The following is a 14851-nucleotide window of genomic DNA, read 5'->3' on the forward strand; positions in this document are numbered from 1 at the left end:
ATATATTCTAGCCACTGAATTCTTTAGGAAGTTTTAAAAGAAAGGAAAATATTATTTACTACCTAATGCATCAGAGATCCTAAACCAAGCAATGTTAGATACTTTCCAGTAACTGGTTTAGGAAAGCCACTTATTGACTATCTAATATACCATGTATCCTGCAAGGTGCTAGACACAGAAAAAATAAATAAAGTCCCTGCTTTTAAGCAGCTCACAGTACAATAGAGGAAAGAGATCCATATACAACCATTATATGAAATAAGAGCCATGATGAAGGTGTCTATATTCATTCAACATGTATTTATTAAAATGCCTTCCATGTGCTAAGCACTGGCAAAGTGCTTGGTATAAGGTGATTAAAACGCTCCTTGCACTCATGAGCATACAGTATAGTTGGGAAAACAGAAGACAAGTAAGTAAATATATAATTACAAATTGCAGTAAGTGTTACAAAAGTGGTATGCAAGTAATTAATGGGGGAGGGCAAAATAAATTACTTTAGAATCTATGATAAGGAAAAGTTTGTTCTGGAGTAGTATCACATAAGTTAAGACCTAAAAAGAATAGGAGACAAGCATGTGACAAGCAGGCAGAAAAAGGTTTTAAGCAGAAAGAATAATACATGCCACTGAGAAGGAACTTGTTATTTCTGAGAAGGCAAAGGGAGAATGTAGTTAGAGTATGGGAACAAGCAGAATGACACATGATGATACCTGAGAATTATGCGTAGTTCAGATCATCCTGAGATTTTACTCCAAATGGTAGTAGACCATTGAAAGATTATTTAAGTGGTATTTACATTTTTTTAAAAGACCACTATGGCAACTATGTAGAAAATGGCCTGAGAGTAGGGCCAGAACAGATGATGTGGATAGAGTTACGAATGCATGATGTGGGGATAGTTTGTTAAACAAGGTGAGAAGTGACTTGGGATAGGGTATGAATGAATTAAATATGTAAAGAAGCTATTTTGTATCCAAGGGCACTATAGAAAATAGGCCTCCAGGTGAGAGCACCTCTAGGGCAAGACTTAACCCAGCATCCTAGGCAAATAAAATGTAAATGCCAAAAGGGCAGATTACTTGGTCCCAGGAATGGTTAGGGAGAAGCACACATGACCCAGGGCAGCCAGGCCAAAGGTACATTAAAGATAAAAGCTGGAAACAATGAAGTAGTTGGAGTGGTAGGTTGATATCAGATTGTGAAGGACCTTACGCACAATGTTTTAAGTAACTTAGACTTCAATCTGTCCATTCTTAAAATCTTCAAAATTTTTGAAAGCCACCTGGTCTTAAAATCGTGCATTTTGGTCTAGTTCAGGGATCAATAAATAACAGACTACAGGCCAAATGCAACCCATCAGCTGTTTTTATAAATAAAATTTTACTGGAACACAGTTACTGTAACTTATCATTCATGACAAGTACTGTCTGTGGGTTACTTTCATTCTACAGTGGCAGAGGGGAGTAGCAGTGTCAGAGACCATATGACCTGCAAAACGGAAGACATTTACTGTCCGGCTTTTATAGAAACAAATTAATTAGTTCCTAGTCTAGGCTAAAAACTTTTTGCTTGCAGCCTGTAAGAAAAGAATCAATCTCTGCTTCTTTTGCCCTTAGCAAAGACAGCACGGTGTATCTAAATAAAAGAATTGTAAAACAACCACCATTTTCCAGGTCTCTAAACACGCCCAATCTATAATCCCAATCAACAAACTCAGAAAGATCTAAGGACTTGGCTGTGTCTCAACATCACCTTCTCTGGATTTGAGTCCTAAAACCCCATATGGTATTGCAAAATATTGGAGACCTAACCAGAATCTTTAAATAGATTTGTTATTTCCTGAGCCCCCAAACATTAGGAACTAGCAATAAAACCAGTAAAGATAACCTAGAGCAGATATATGCATACCAGGAGCATTCTGGTCACAATATAGTCCTAAATTGCATTCTAAGAGATTCACTGTTCTGAAGGTTTGCTGCATTGGCAGCAATAACATAAAATACTTGGGCACCAACCACTGCTATGAAAAGTTGAACAAAAGTCAGGAAACTAAGATCCTCTAGCCCAACAGGCTGGGCATCCGAAGGGGAATTTGTTCTGGGGCGCCTGGGTGGCTCAGTAAGTTAAGCATCTGCCTTCAGCTCAGGTCATGATCCCGGAGTCCTGAAACAGAGCCCCACGTTGGGCTCCCCGCTCAGTGGGGAGCTTGCTTCTCCCTCTCCCTCTGTAGCTCCCCATTTGTGCCCTCTTGCTCAATCTTTCGAGCTCTGTCAAATAAATAAATAAAATCTTGAAGAAAAAAACAGGGAGCCTGCTTCTCCCTCTCCCTCTGCTTGTGCTCTCTTGCTCTCTGTCAAATAAATAAATAAAATCTTAAAAAAAATAAAAACCCTCACTAAACAAACTATAAATAACAAGTAACACTTTAATTTCATCCTAACATTAAATTTAACATTTCTAACTAAGCTACTACCACATATTCTTATTTGTATCTACCACATTTTCATATTCCCATCATTTTACTTACAAGTAAAGCACTAGAATCTCCATTTAGCTGACTATCATCTCGAGATTTCACATAACGACGATGGTTTTGATAGAAGTTAGACAGTCCATAATACATAAACACATTGCCCTAAAGAAAGAGAAGGGAAACAATTTTCATATGAAACTATTATGTATAAACTTGTTTCATGCATACATAAAAGTTGTATCATTTGGACTTTACTAGTTCAGAATTTGTGATAACTTAAAACAAGTACTGGAATGAATCCTACCAATCCTTAACAACCTAAAACACGACAAATTGTAAATAAGGTTAAAGAAGGCATGTTACAAAAANGCTCACAGTACAATAGAGGAAAGAGATCCATATACAACCATTATATGAAATAAGAGCCATGATGAAGGTGTCTATATTCATTCAACATGTATTTATTAAAATGCCTTCCATGTGCTAAGCACTGGCAAAGTGCTTGGTATAAGGTGATTAAAACGCTCCTTGCACTCATGAGCATACAGTATAGTTGGGAAAACAGAAGACAAGTAAGTAAATATATAATTACAAATTGCAGTAAGTGTTACAAAAGTGGTATGCAAGTAATTAATGGGGGAGGGCAAAATAAATTACTTTAGAATCTATGATAAGGAAAAGTTTGTTCTGGAGTAGTATCACATAAGTTAAGACCTAAAAAGAATAGGAGACAAGCATGTGACAAGCAGGCAGAAAAAGGTTTTAAGCAGAAAGAATAATACATGCCACTGAGAAGGAACTTGTTATTTCTGAGAAGGCAAAGGGAGAATGTAGTTAGAGTATGGGAACAAGCAGAATGACACATGATGATACCTGAGAATTATGCGTAGTTCAGATCATCCTGAGATTTTACTCCAAATGGTAGTAGACCATTGAAAGATTATTTAAGTGGTATTTACATTTTTTTAAAAGACCACTATGGCAACTATGTAGAAAATGGCCTGAGAGTAGGGCCAGAACAGATGATGTGGATAGAGTTACGAATGCATGATGTGGGGACAGTTTGTTAAACAAGGTGAGAAGTGACTTGGGATAGGGTATGAATGAATTAAATATGTAAAGAAGCTATTTTGTATCCAAGGGCACTATAGAAAATAGGCCTCCAGGTGAGAGCACCTCTAGGGCAAGACTTAACCCAGCATCCTAGGCAAATAAAATGTAAATGCCAAAAGGGCAGATTACTTGGTCCCAGGAATGGTTAGGGAGAAGCACACATGACCCAGGGCAGCCAGGCCAAAGGTACATTAAAGATAAAAGCTGGAAACAATGAAGTAGTTGGAGTGGTAGGTTGATATCAGATTGTGAAGGACCTTACGCACAATGTTTTAAGTAACTTAGACTTCAATCTGTCCATTCTTAAAATCTTCAAAATTTTTGAAAGCCACCTGGTCTTAAAATCGTGCATTTTGGTCTAGTTCAGGGATCAATAAATAACAGACTACAGGCCAAATCCAACCCATCAGCTGTTTTTATAAATAAAATTTTACTGGAACACAGTTACTGTAACTTATCATTCATGACAAGTACTGTCTGTGGGTTACTTTCATTCTACAGTGGCAGAGGGGAGTAGCAGTGTCAGAGACCATATGACCTGCAAAACGGAAGACATTTACTGTCCGGCTTTTATAGAAACAAATTAATTAGTTCCTAGTCTAGGCTAAAAACTTTTTGCTTGCAGCCTGTAAGAAAAGAATCAATCTCTGCTTCTTTTGCCCTTAGCAAAGACAGCACGGTGTATCTAAATAAAAGAATTGTAAAACAACCACCATTTTCCAGGTCTCTAAACACGCCCAATCTATAATCCCAATCAACAAACTCAGAAAGATCTAAGGACTTGGCTGTGTCTCAACATCACCTTCTCTGGATTTGAGTCCTAAAACCCCATATGGTATTGCAAAATATTGGAGACCTAATCAGAATCTTTAAATAGATTTGTTATTTCCTGAGCCCCCAAACATTAGGAACTAGCAATAAAACCAGTAAAGATAACCTAGAGCAGATATATGCATACCAGGAGCATTCTGGTCACAATATAGTCCTAAATTGCATTCTAAGAGATTCACTGTTCTGAAGGTTTGCTGCATTGGCAGCAATAACATAAAATACTTGGGCACCAACCACTGCTATGAAAAGTTGAACAAAAGTCAGGAAACTAAGATCCTCTAGCCCAAACCAGGCTGGGCATCCGAAGGGGAATTTGTTCTGGGGCGCCTGGGTGGCTCAGTAAGTTAAGCATCTGCCTTCAGCTCAGGTCATGATCCCGGAGTCCTGAAACAGAGCCCCACGTTGGGCTCCCCGCTCAGTGGGGAGCTTGCTTCTCCCTCTCCCTCTGTAGCTCCCCATTTGTGCCCTCTTGCTCAATCTTTCGAGCTCTGTCAAATAAATAAATAAAATCTTGAAGAAAAAAACAGGGAGCCTGCTTCTCCCTCTCCCTCTGCTTGTGCTCTCTTGCTCTCTGTCAAATAAATAAATAAAATCTTAAAAAAAATAAAAACCCTCACTAAACAAACTATAAATAACAAGTAACACTTTAATTTCATCCTAACATTAAATTTAACATTTCTAACTAAGCTACTACCACATATTCTTATTTGTATCTACCACATTTTCATATTCCCATCATTTTACTTACAAGTAAAGCACTAGAATCTCCATTTAGCTGACTATCATCTCGAGATTTCACATAACGACGATGGTTTTGATAGAAGTTAGACAGTCCATAATACATAAACACATTGCCCTAAAGAAAGAGAAGGGAAACAATTTTCATATGAAACTATTATGTATAAACTTGTTTCATGCATACATAAAAGTTGTATCATTTGGACTTTACTAGTTCAGAATTTGTGATAACTTAAAACAAGTACTGGAATGAATCCTACCAATCCTTAACAACCTAAAACACGACAAATTGTAAATAAGGTTAAAGAAGGCATGTTACAAAAATTCAAGAATAAACTTTGAAATGTCCTTAAAGACTTCAGAGAAGCACTATTTGTATGAAAAAAAGCCCTCAAGATATCTATTAGCCTATTCTACTTTCAACTTCAAATTTTTCCAATTCAGATTATTCTCCACCCAGAGTCAACTTTTCAAACGGATAATGGTCAAGCTTTCATTTATTGCCTTCTGAACTTGAATTGAGACATAATAAATTTCTCTACAAGATACTACATAATATTACTAATAAATTAATAATTAGTTAAGTAAGATAATGAGTCAATACATAACAATCAAGAAAAATACTTTAATATAGTTGGAGGAGCCAATTTGGAATAACTTGGGAAAGAGGGTGACCTACATACACTGCAATTATTTAGAAGGCACCATAAAACCACCCCCCCTTGAATGACTTAAGGTTTTAAGAGGTAGCAAAAACACTGAGCTATTTTCTCCTTTCCAGTTGCTACCTCTATAGTCTATGATCAAAAATAACTCAATAAAAAAACAGTAACATTTTAAGTAGGCTTTATTTGTTATTTTCACATACACAATTACTTATTTTAAAATTTGATTTTCAAATGTCAAATTATGCAAACTTTCCCATTCCACATAAAGAAAATGTTTACATAAAAATTATTTTTGGTTATCAAAAATATCACAAAAACAAAGAATATGCTTTAAAAGAGATCATCTCAATTAAGAAGCAGTACAGTAAATTCAACTTATAAATTGAAAAAGAAATCCTTTCATACTAAGACAAAATAACTCTGAAAAGGCTGTTAGTCCAATTCAAAGTTTGGCCTTGTGAAGGAATACATGCTCACAAAAGAACGGGGCTTTTCAGAAAGAGAAGTTCTGAAATAGGTGTTTTTGGATGGGGAAGGAAACTACTGAAGCTTCTAATCATTGCAAGTCTGTTTTATCTCAATTCTGCCTGTTCAGACTAAAAGCAGAACTTAATGCATCCATCTTTACAGTCTTCTTCATCACAGTGAAAAAATTTCAATTTTTATGATGTTTTAAATTTATATATTATTTCTGCTGAAACAGAGTAAAATAAATTCACGTCTTCTCCCAAATTTATTTTCATGTTTTTTTAGTAGTGTTATTGTCCTTGATTTCAGAGCAAGAGCACCTCCAACCACTAGATGGCAACCACCCACCGGGGATACGAAAGTCAAACTGGCCTTTAAGAAAATTTTAAGTGTAGAAAAACTTAAAAAGTTGACAAGCATTATAGTAGTCTTGCTTCCTGAAGAATAACACAATTTTTTAAGTTCAATTTTTATGTAAAGGAAAGTACAAACTGGTCTTGTCATGCCTATTCTGAATCTTTACATCCTTTAGCATCTGTTCAATTTCCAGCAACAGGTATGAATGCAAAGGACACAACTACACACACACACAGAGTAGTGTTCTCACTGCTTATCAAGACATAAAAGATCAATAAGGTTTCACTACGTGTTTGCATTTATGATAATTCATATCTAATAGAAAAATAATACAATTAAATAATGAATGACTTAGTAAATTTCCAAAGTAAACTTACTTTAGTATTAAAAGTATTAAAATTATTTGATATAAATATGATACAACATTGATTTGTACAGTAATAAAATTTTCCAGTGAAAAGATAAAATGTTTTAAATTTAGTTTATAAAGTACTAAACTATTTAAATAAACACATGTATTTAATTACCAGAGAGCATAATGCAATAGTTGAACAAAACAATCTTCCTCAAAAGGATATGGACTTCTCTACAAAAGTGAAATAAGTAGTAAAAAAATTTTAATAAAATATCAACATTTTTTAAAAACAGGGCTTTTCTAACACATTGGAATACAGACCTCAAATGACTGTTCCAGTGTGAAGTTAATGGTACAAAAACAAGGTGTCGCATTCGGAGACAAACATTTATTGCAGGGACTGGAAGGGTCTGTTCCGGTATAATCAATCTGTAAGAGAAAAATGTAAGCAAGCACTTCCTTGGAGAAAGTGGATACACTGTGAAATAACTTGCTATTAGAAGAAAAAATGAGTCCAATAAAGCAATGTATAGCCCAGAAAAAAAAGCTTTTAAGGTAATCTATTTTGACAACGTAAGGTAATAAAAACTGAAAAGGGTCCTATGTTATTCTACTAGCCCATCTTTCCAAGTAAATTCCTCTCTCCTTTTTACCAGGAGAAATATATTTATGCATAAAATCAGATATAAAATTCTAACTGTATGATGTATAAAGATTTAAATAGCTATATAAAAGTCTAAACAATTAAAATACCAAATTGATACAGAGATCAGTAAATCAGTTATTGCTCTTAAATTTCCAATCTTTAATACTTTTCAGTCACCTCAGCTTTCCATGGTACATTTTCAAATTAAAAAAAAAAAACAAAACCCACAACAACTAGTAGGTATCTCAAGAGCTACCATTTTCTTAAAAACTGGGTGTTGTAAAATAGAGAATTTGTCTTGTCTTTGTCCTGGCTTCCTGGCAGGGAGCTTCTAAAACCCTTGGAATTTCCCCAGTGACAGGAGAGTATTTGTTTTTGATAAGCCCTTTGATTCACACCCTAGAGTTTCCGCTAGAGACTGCTGAGGATGGGGGTTGGTCCCTAGAAAGACTATATGTGATTAGGGACTTTGGCCCTGCCCAAACTCTGGGGAGAGGGGAAAGGCTGGAAACTTAGTTCAATCATATGGGCCAATGTTTAATCAATCATGCCTGTGTCATGAAATCTCCAAAAAAAACTCTGGAAACAGAAGCACAGGGGTGCTTCCTGGTTGGTCTACCCCTTGATGCACCAGGAGAGTGTTGTGCCCTGGTTCTATAGGGAGAGGGCAAAAGATTCTTCTGTATTCAGGACCCTCCCAGACCTCAACTTACATGTCATCTTCATTTAGCTAGTCCTAATTTATGTTGTTTACAATAAAACTGTAATCCTAAATTTAGCACTTCCCTAAGTCATTCTAGCAAATTACTGAAACTGAGAAGGATCACAAGAACCCCAGATTCATAGCCAATTGGTCAGAAGTGCAGATGGCCTGGAGACCTCTAAGCTTGCAACTGGCATCTGAAGGACAGTCCTCTGTGTGTGTGTGTGTGGGGGGGGTCTTAGGAAGCCCCCGGATTTGTAGCTAGTTGACCAGAAGTGTGGGTAGCCTGGGCACCTAACTTGCAGCCAGTGTCTAAAGTGGCAGCAATCTCACTGGGAACCATGCTTACAGCGGTGGAGTCTGATGCTATTTCAGGGTGGTCAGCATCAGAATGGAATTGCAGTACACCAGCTGGTATCAGAAGATCTGGCCTGATAGCTAATATGAGCCTTTTCTTCCATTATAAGAATTTTTTTTAAAAAATATTCTGATTGCAGGTTTTGTGTGAACCTAAGTTTTCAGCCCATTTGAGTAAATTACAAGGAGGAGGAATGCTGGATTGTATGGTAAGAGCATGCTTATTTTTCTAAGAGGCTGCCAAACTCTCTGTACTATTTTGCATCCCCACCAGCTGTGAATGAGTTTCTGTTGCTCCACATCCTCGCCAGCATGTGCTGCTGTCTGGTTTTTGGATTGTCATCATTCTAACAGGGGTACAGTGGTATCTTGTTTTAATTTACAATTCTCTAATGATATATGTTAAGCATCTTTCATATACTATTTGCCATATGTATATAAGGGACCAAATGTATCCTACCAAAATTCAGTGTTGAAGCACTAATTTTCAATGTGATTATATCTGGAGGTGAGGCCACTGGAAGGTAATTAGGTTTAGATAAGGTCATGAAGGTAGGGCCCCCATGACGGGATCAGTGTCCTTATGAGCAGAGACCAGAGCTCTCTCTCTCTCACCCTGTCCTGGGAGAACAAAGTGAGAAGGCAGCATCTGCAAGTGAGGAAGAGGGTCCTCACCAGGAACTGAATCTACCAGCAGCTTGATCTTAGACTACCCAGACTCCAAAACTATGAGAAATAAATGTCCATTATTTAAGCCACCCAGTTTGTGTTTTCTGTTCTGTTTTTGGTTTGGGGTTCTGTTTTGGATTTTCATCATTCTAACAGGGTTTGTCAAGCATACAACTAAAACAAGCTGAAAACACAGGTCTCCTAAATGAAGACAGGCAAAGCATATGTTATTTATACTATACCCGAACCTCTCAAATCACTCTTTCAAATGAGTTTCAAGAGCAAAAGAAAAATCATTTATTGTGATTAAGCAAAGATATATATTATTTATTTGAACAAAAATAATTAATATGATGGAATGTGAAATCTAAGAAATTATACTATAGTATATTAAAACTGATCATTTTATTGGAACCAAGAATAAGGGGGGATAGCTGTAACATTTTCATTACAATCTTTTGATTATAATTTTCAAAATGTATAAAAAATTGGCATGTCTTTTGATTTCAGGAAAATCTGAAAGTATTTTTTTTTAAATCACTAGCATTAACATATTAAGCCTTACTACATGCAAGGCATAATACATGGTACAAAAGAGATACAAGAGCAATCATACCTAAACTTCAATATTGTCTACACATTCCCTTCTATTACACACATACTGTATTTTTTATCTGATCCTCACCAAAATCCTATATTGTTATTTCCATCATACACAAAAAGAACACGTTCAGAAACCTGCCCAAAGTCACTCAAATAGCAACAGCTTGCACTAGGCTAAAACCAAAGATTTCTGACCCCAAGCCCAAATTTCTTCTACTGAACTGTTTTTTCCGAAGAAGCATCAGTCCCCTTCACCCTGTAGGAGACTAAAATATATCACATGAATACAAAGAAAACTACTACAAATGCTAAGTGTTAAACTGAATGGTAAAGAGGACCGTAAGCACAAGGTGAACCGATAATTTCTTACTGAGAAGAGGAGGATTTGAACTGAGCCATTACAAAAAGGAAAAAAAAAGATGTGTACAAGTGAAAGGGGGGCATTAGAGAAGCAAGAAGGTAGAGGGCACAGCTATATTTCAGGACAATGAGCATAAACACTTTGGATTTATGGACAGTTTTCATGTTGGAAGGAAATAAGGCTAAGGAAGGTAAACTGGAGCCATAATGATACTTCGTGTTTTACTGGCTACTGTTTATTGAATGGACGCTAAGTGCCTGACATAATAAGCACTTAATACACATCGTCTCATTAAAAAGTACAATAGTTCCGCAAAGTTTGTTTTTGTTTTCCTTATTTTAACCTAGAAAACTGCTATTTACGAAAGTTTAGTAATTTTCTCAAGATTACCCTCTTAGTAATTATGAGCAAGAATTCGAACCCAGTTCTGCTTTTCTCCAAAACCTATGTTCTTTTCACACTGGTAGGAAAGAAGGTAGGTACAGATTGTGTGAGAGAAGTAACAGGTACAATAAGGCAGCAGGGTATCCTAGAATACTGATAATATAAAGTATTTAAAATGTGTATTTTTTTTTTTATTAACAGGTAATACATCACTGTAGAAAAATTCCGCTTGAAAATGCTCACCAGATTAACAGAGTGAAGGGAAGAAATAAACATCCATATTTAAATTATTTACAGGGGCAGCTGGGTGGCTTAGTCCGTTATGCGTCTGCCTTCAGCTCAGGTCCTTATCCCGCGATCCTGGGATTAAGCCTCACATGGGGCTCCCAGCTCAGTGGGGAGTCTGTTTCTCCCTCTCCCTCTGTCCTCCCCTGCTCATGCACTTGCTCTTTCTCTCTCTCTCTCAAATAAATAAAATCTTAAAAAAAAAAAAGAAAATTTAAAAAAGAATAATTTACAGCCTCTCAAAAGCAACTGAATTTTTTTTAGATTCAGTCACTATTTTAATCTTTTTTGAAGATTAGTTTTAAAAAAATCAAAAGCTTAATTCTAAACTTATAGCTACAGAACAAATGTAATTCTTTATATTCTAATCAAATTCTATGGATCATATGAAATCTGTTGTATGTTTCTATAAATTAAAGAATCTGAGTGGGAACAATAAACAAGGATTTTACCTTTTTTTTTTTATTAAGATTTTATTTATTTATTTGATAGAGTAAGCACAAACAGGGGTAGGGACAGAGGGAGAGGGACAAGTGGATNTGTGTGAGAGAAGTAACAGGTACAATAAGGCAGCAGGGTATCCTAGAAAACTGATAAAGTATTTAAAATATTTATTTTTTTTTATTAACAGGTAATACATCATTGTAGAAAAATTCCGCTTGAAAATGCTCACCAGATTAACAGAGTGAAGGGAAGAAATAAACATCTATATTTAAATTATTTACAGGGGCAGCTGGGTGGCTTGGTCGGTAATGCGTCTGCCTTCAGCTCAGGTCGTTATCCCGGGATCCTGGGATTAAGCCTCACATGGGGCTCCCAGCTCAGTGGGGAGTCTGTTTCTCCCTCTCCCTCTGCCCTCCCCTGCTCATGCACTTGCTCTTTCTCTCTCTCTCAAATAAATAAAATCTTTAAAAAAAAAAAAAAAGAAAAAGAAAATTTTAAAAAGAATAATTTACAGCCTCTCAAAAGCAACTGAATTTTTTTTAGATTCAGTCACTATTTTAATCTTTTTTGAAGATTAGTTTTAAAAAAAATCAAAAGCTTAATTCTAAACTTATAGCTACAGAACAAATGTAATTCTTTATATTCTAATCAAATTCTATGGATCATATGAAATCTGTTGTATGTTTCTATAAATTAAAGAATCTGAGTGGGAACAATAAACAAGGATTTTACCTTTTTTTTTTTAAAGATTTTATTTATTTATTTGATAGAGTAAGCACAAACAGGGGTAGGGACAGAGGGAGAGGGACAAGTGGATGCCCCACTGAGCGGGAACCAAGAGGCTATACAGGGCTCATCCCACAACCCTGGGATCACGACCTGAGCTGAAGTCAGGGGCTCAACCAACTGAGCCACCCAGGCACCCCAAGGATTTTACTTCTAATTCAATCAGTGAGTTTCAATCTCACATCTGGAAATGATAAATTAATGAATTAGGTAACAAATAATGTAAATTATCTTTAAAGAAAGGACAGCAAGAGCAAAACTAGCTGTTATTTTCCAAATGTCTTCTCCATGCCAGAACTGCTCTTAACCTTTTAGAGAGAGGAAATTGAAAATTCAGAGGTTAAACAATTCCCCCAAACCAAAAGGCTGGTATGGGACTACATGTGTTTCCTGGGGCTACTGTAACAAACTGCCACAAACTGGGCGTCTTACAACAAAATGAAATTTATTCTCTCACAAGTCTGGGCACTAGAAGTCTGAATTCAAGCAGTCAGCAGGAAAGAGGGATTCCTTCCTTGCCTCCTCCTAGCTTCTGGTAGTGGCCATCAATTCTCGGTATTCTTTGGCTTGCAGCTGCAATCACCCCACCTCTGCCTCTATTGCTACATGATTCTCCCTATGTCTCTGTCTTCACATCACCTTCCCTCTGTGCATGTCCATCTCTCCTTATAAGGACATCAGTCATTGGATAGGAGCCCACCAAAATGACTTCATCTTAACTTGATTACATCTTACTCTTTTTCCAAATAAAGTCACATTCATAGGTACTAGGAGTAGGAATTCAACACATCTTTTTGGGGGGACACAATTCAATCCATAACAGTGACAGAATCATATCTGTCCAACTCCAAAGACACTGTTCTGTCCATTAGACTGCACTGCTGCTTCCAATGATCTTGAATGGCATACACTATGCGATCATTTAGAAATGTGGAAGTCAATTTAAAAGCCATTATATTTTGGGGTTCCTGCATGGCTCAGTCAGCTAAGCATTCAACTCTTGATTTCAGGTCATGTCATATCTCAGGGTCCTGAGATCAAGCCCCACTTCCGAATAAGCACTCAGTGGGGAGTCCACTTGTCCCTTTCTCTCTGCTCCTCCCTTCCTCTCAAAAAATTAATAACATCTTTTAAATAAAGCCATTATATTTAAAAATAAAATTGGCGTCAATTGTGAATGTTCTGATGTTTTAAATGGTACCATATCTTCATATTTTTCAACTAAAAGAGATCAAAAACCATATCTTCATATTTTTGAACTAAAAGAGATTAAAAACACCCCAAATTGTTGGGGTGCCTGGGTAGCTCAGTCAGTTAAGCATCTGTCTTCAGCTCAGGTCATGATCCCAGGGTTCTGGGATCCAGTCCCGAATCAGACTCCCTCCTCAGCCAGGAGCCTACTTCTCCCTCTCCCTCTGCCTGCTGCTCTGCCTATTTGTGCTCTCTCCTCTCTGTGTCAAATAAATAAAATATTTTTAAAAAAATTGTTAGGATAAATAGATATTGCCAGGGTCAAAGGTAGGCAGCCCTAAGATGGGCCACTTTGGCATGAACCTTATTTTCAGTTAAAAATAAACAAAACTCAGCAGACTAAGGAAATGCTCTTCACCTCCCCCTCAATTGCCTGCTTATACCAGGAAGAGAGCTACTAACAGAGATTCCTCTTAACCTAAGAAACTTACCTACAAAACAGCGCAACCTTTGTTTTCTAAATACCTCCTTTTACCTTCCTGCTAATGGCCTTTTTCTCCCTTGTATGCTCATACCCCTACTCCTCTTCTCAGCTCATATACTGGCATAATGTTGCCCGTCTGGGATTTCCAGGTCTGTGTGGGTTTTCCATACATACATTACCAGATTTGATTTTCTCCTGTTAATCTGTCTCATGTCAATTTGATTCTTAAACCACCTAGAAGGACCTTGAAAGGGTAGCATAAATTCTTCCTCCCTGACAATATCATCCCAAGACTATCTTAATTTTTAGTGTTTGAAATATAATTTTATAACATAAATTTTCACACAAAGTTTTATATATGGCATTTAACTCATTTCTACAAACAACAAAAAATAAATTTCAACATAAAGTTTTAGTTTATCCCTTAAAAGTCTTACTAAGGTTATCAAATTATAAAAACTGCCTAGGATGGAGCTGATGGAAAGGGCTTTGCTAAATATGTTCCAACCTATATAACAGGGTAGATTAAAGGAACAGATAATTAATGAATAAAGCAGAGCTTTCTACTTTGAGGNGTTTTAGTTTATCCCTTAAAAGTCTTACTAAGGTTATCAAATTATAAAAACTGCCTAGGATGGAACTGATGGAAAGGGCTTTGCTAAATATGCTCCAACCTATATAACAGGGTAGATTAAAGGAACAGATAATTAATGAATAAAGCAGAGCTTTCTACTTTGAGGAAATACAGGTCATTTCTATATAAAATATTGTTTTTGTATTGTCCAACTGATGTTCAAACATTAGTGGCTTCTACCTTGGTCTCCAGGGCCACTTCCTGACAGTAACTTCACGCTACCTTGTATCATGTGGCATCCATTATACCGCCTCTCTAAATCGTCACTGGTCTCTTCTCCACCCCCAGTTCCGTTTTT

At 36.5% G+C, this 14851-nt stretch overlaps 1 protein-coding gene across 1 annotated transcript in view; it reads right to left on the reverse strand.

Moving 5' to 3' along the window:
* TMEM30A (transmembrane protein 30A) overlaps nucleotides 1-14851 on the reverse strand; it is a 36421-nt gene that overhangs the window by 8254 nt on the left and 13316 nt on the right. Inside the window, exons 2-3 of the mRNA XM_002925472.4 lie at nucleotides 7328-7435; nucleotides 5169-5276 (exon numbers count right to left, since the gene is read on the reverse strand). Of these exons, the coding sequence (XP_002925518.3) occupies nucleotides 5169-5276; nucleotides 7328-7435 (216 nt within the window). The remainder of the gene's footprint in view (nucleotides 1-5168; nucleotides 5277-7327; nucleotides 7436-14851) is intronic.

The sequence above is a fragment of the Ailuropoda melanoleuca genome, chromosome 19, assembly GCF_002007445.2.
Source record: "Ailuropoda melanoleuca isolate Jingjing chromosome 19, ASM200744v2, whole genome shotgun sequence".
NCBI classification, from domain to species: domain Eukaryota; kingdom Metazoa; phylum Chordata; class Mammalia; order Carnivora; family Ursidae; genus Ailuropoda; species Ailuropoda melanoleuca.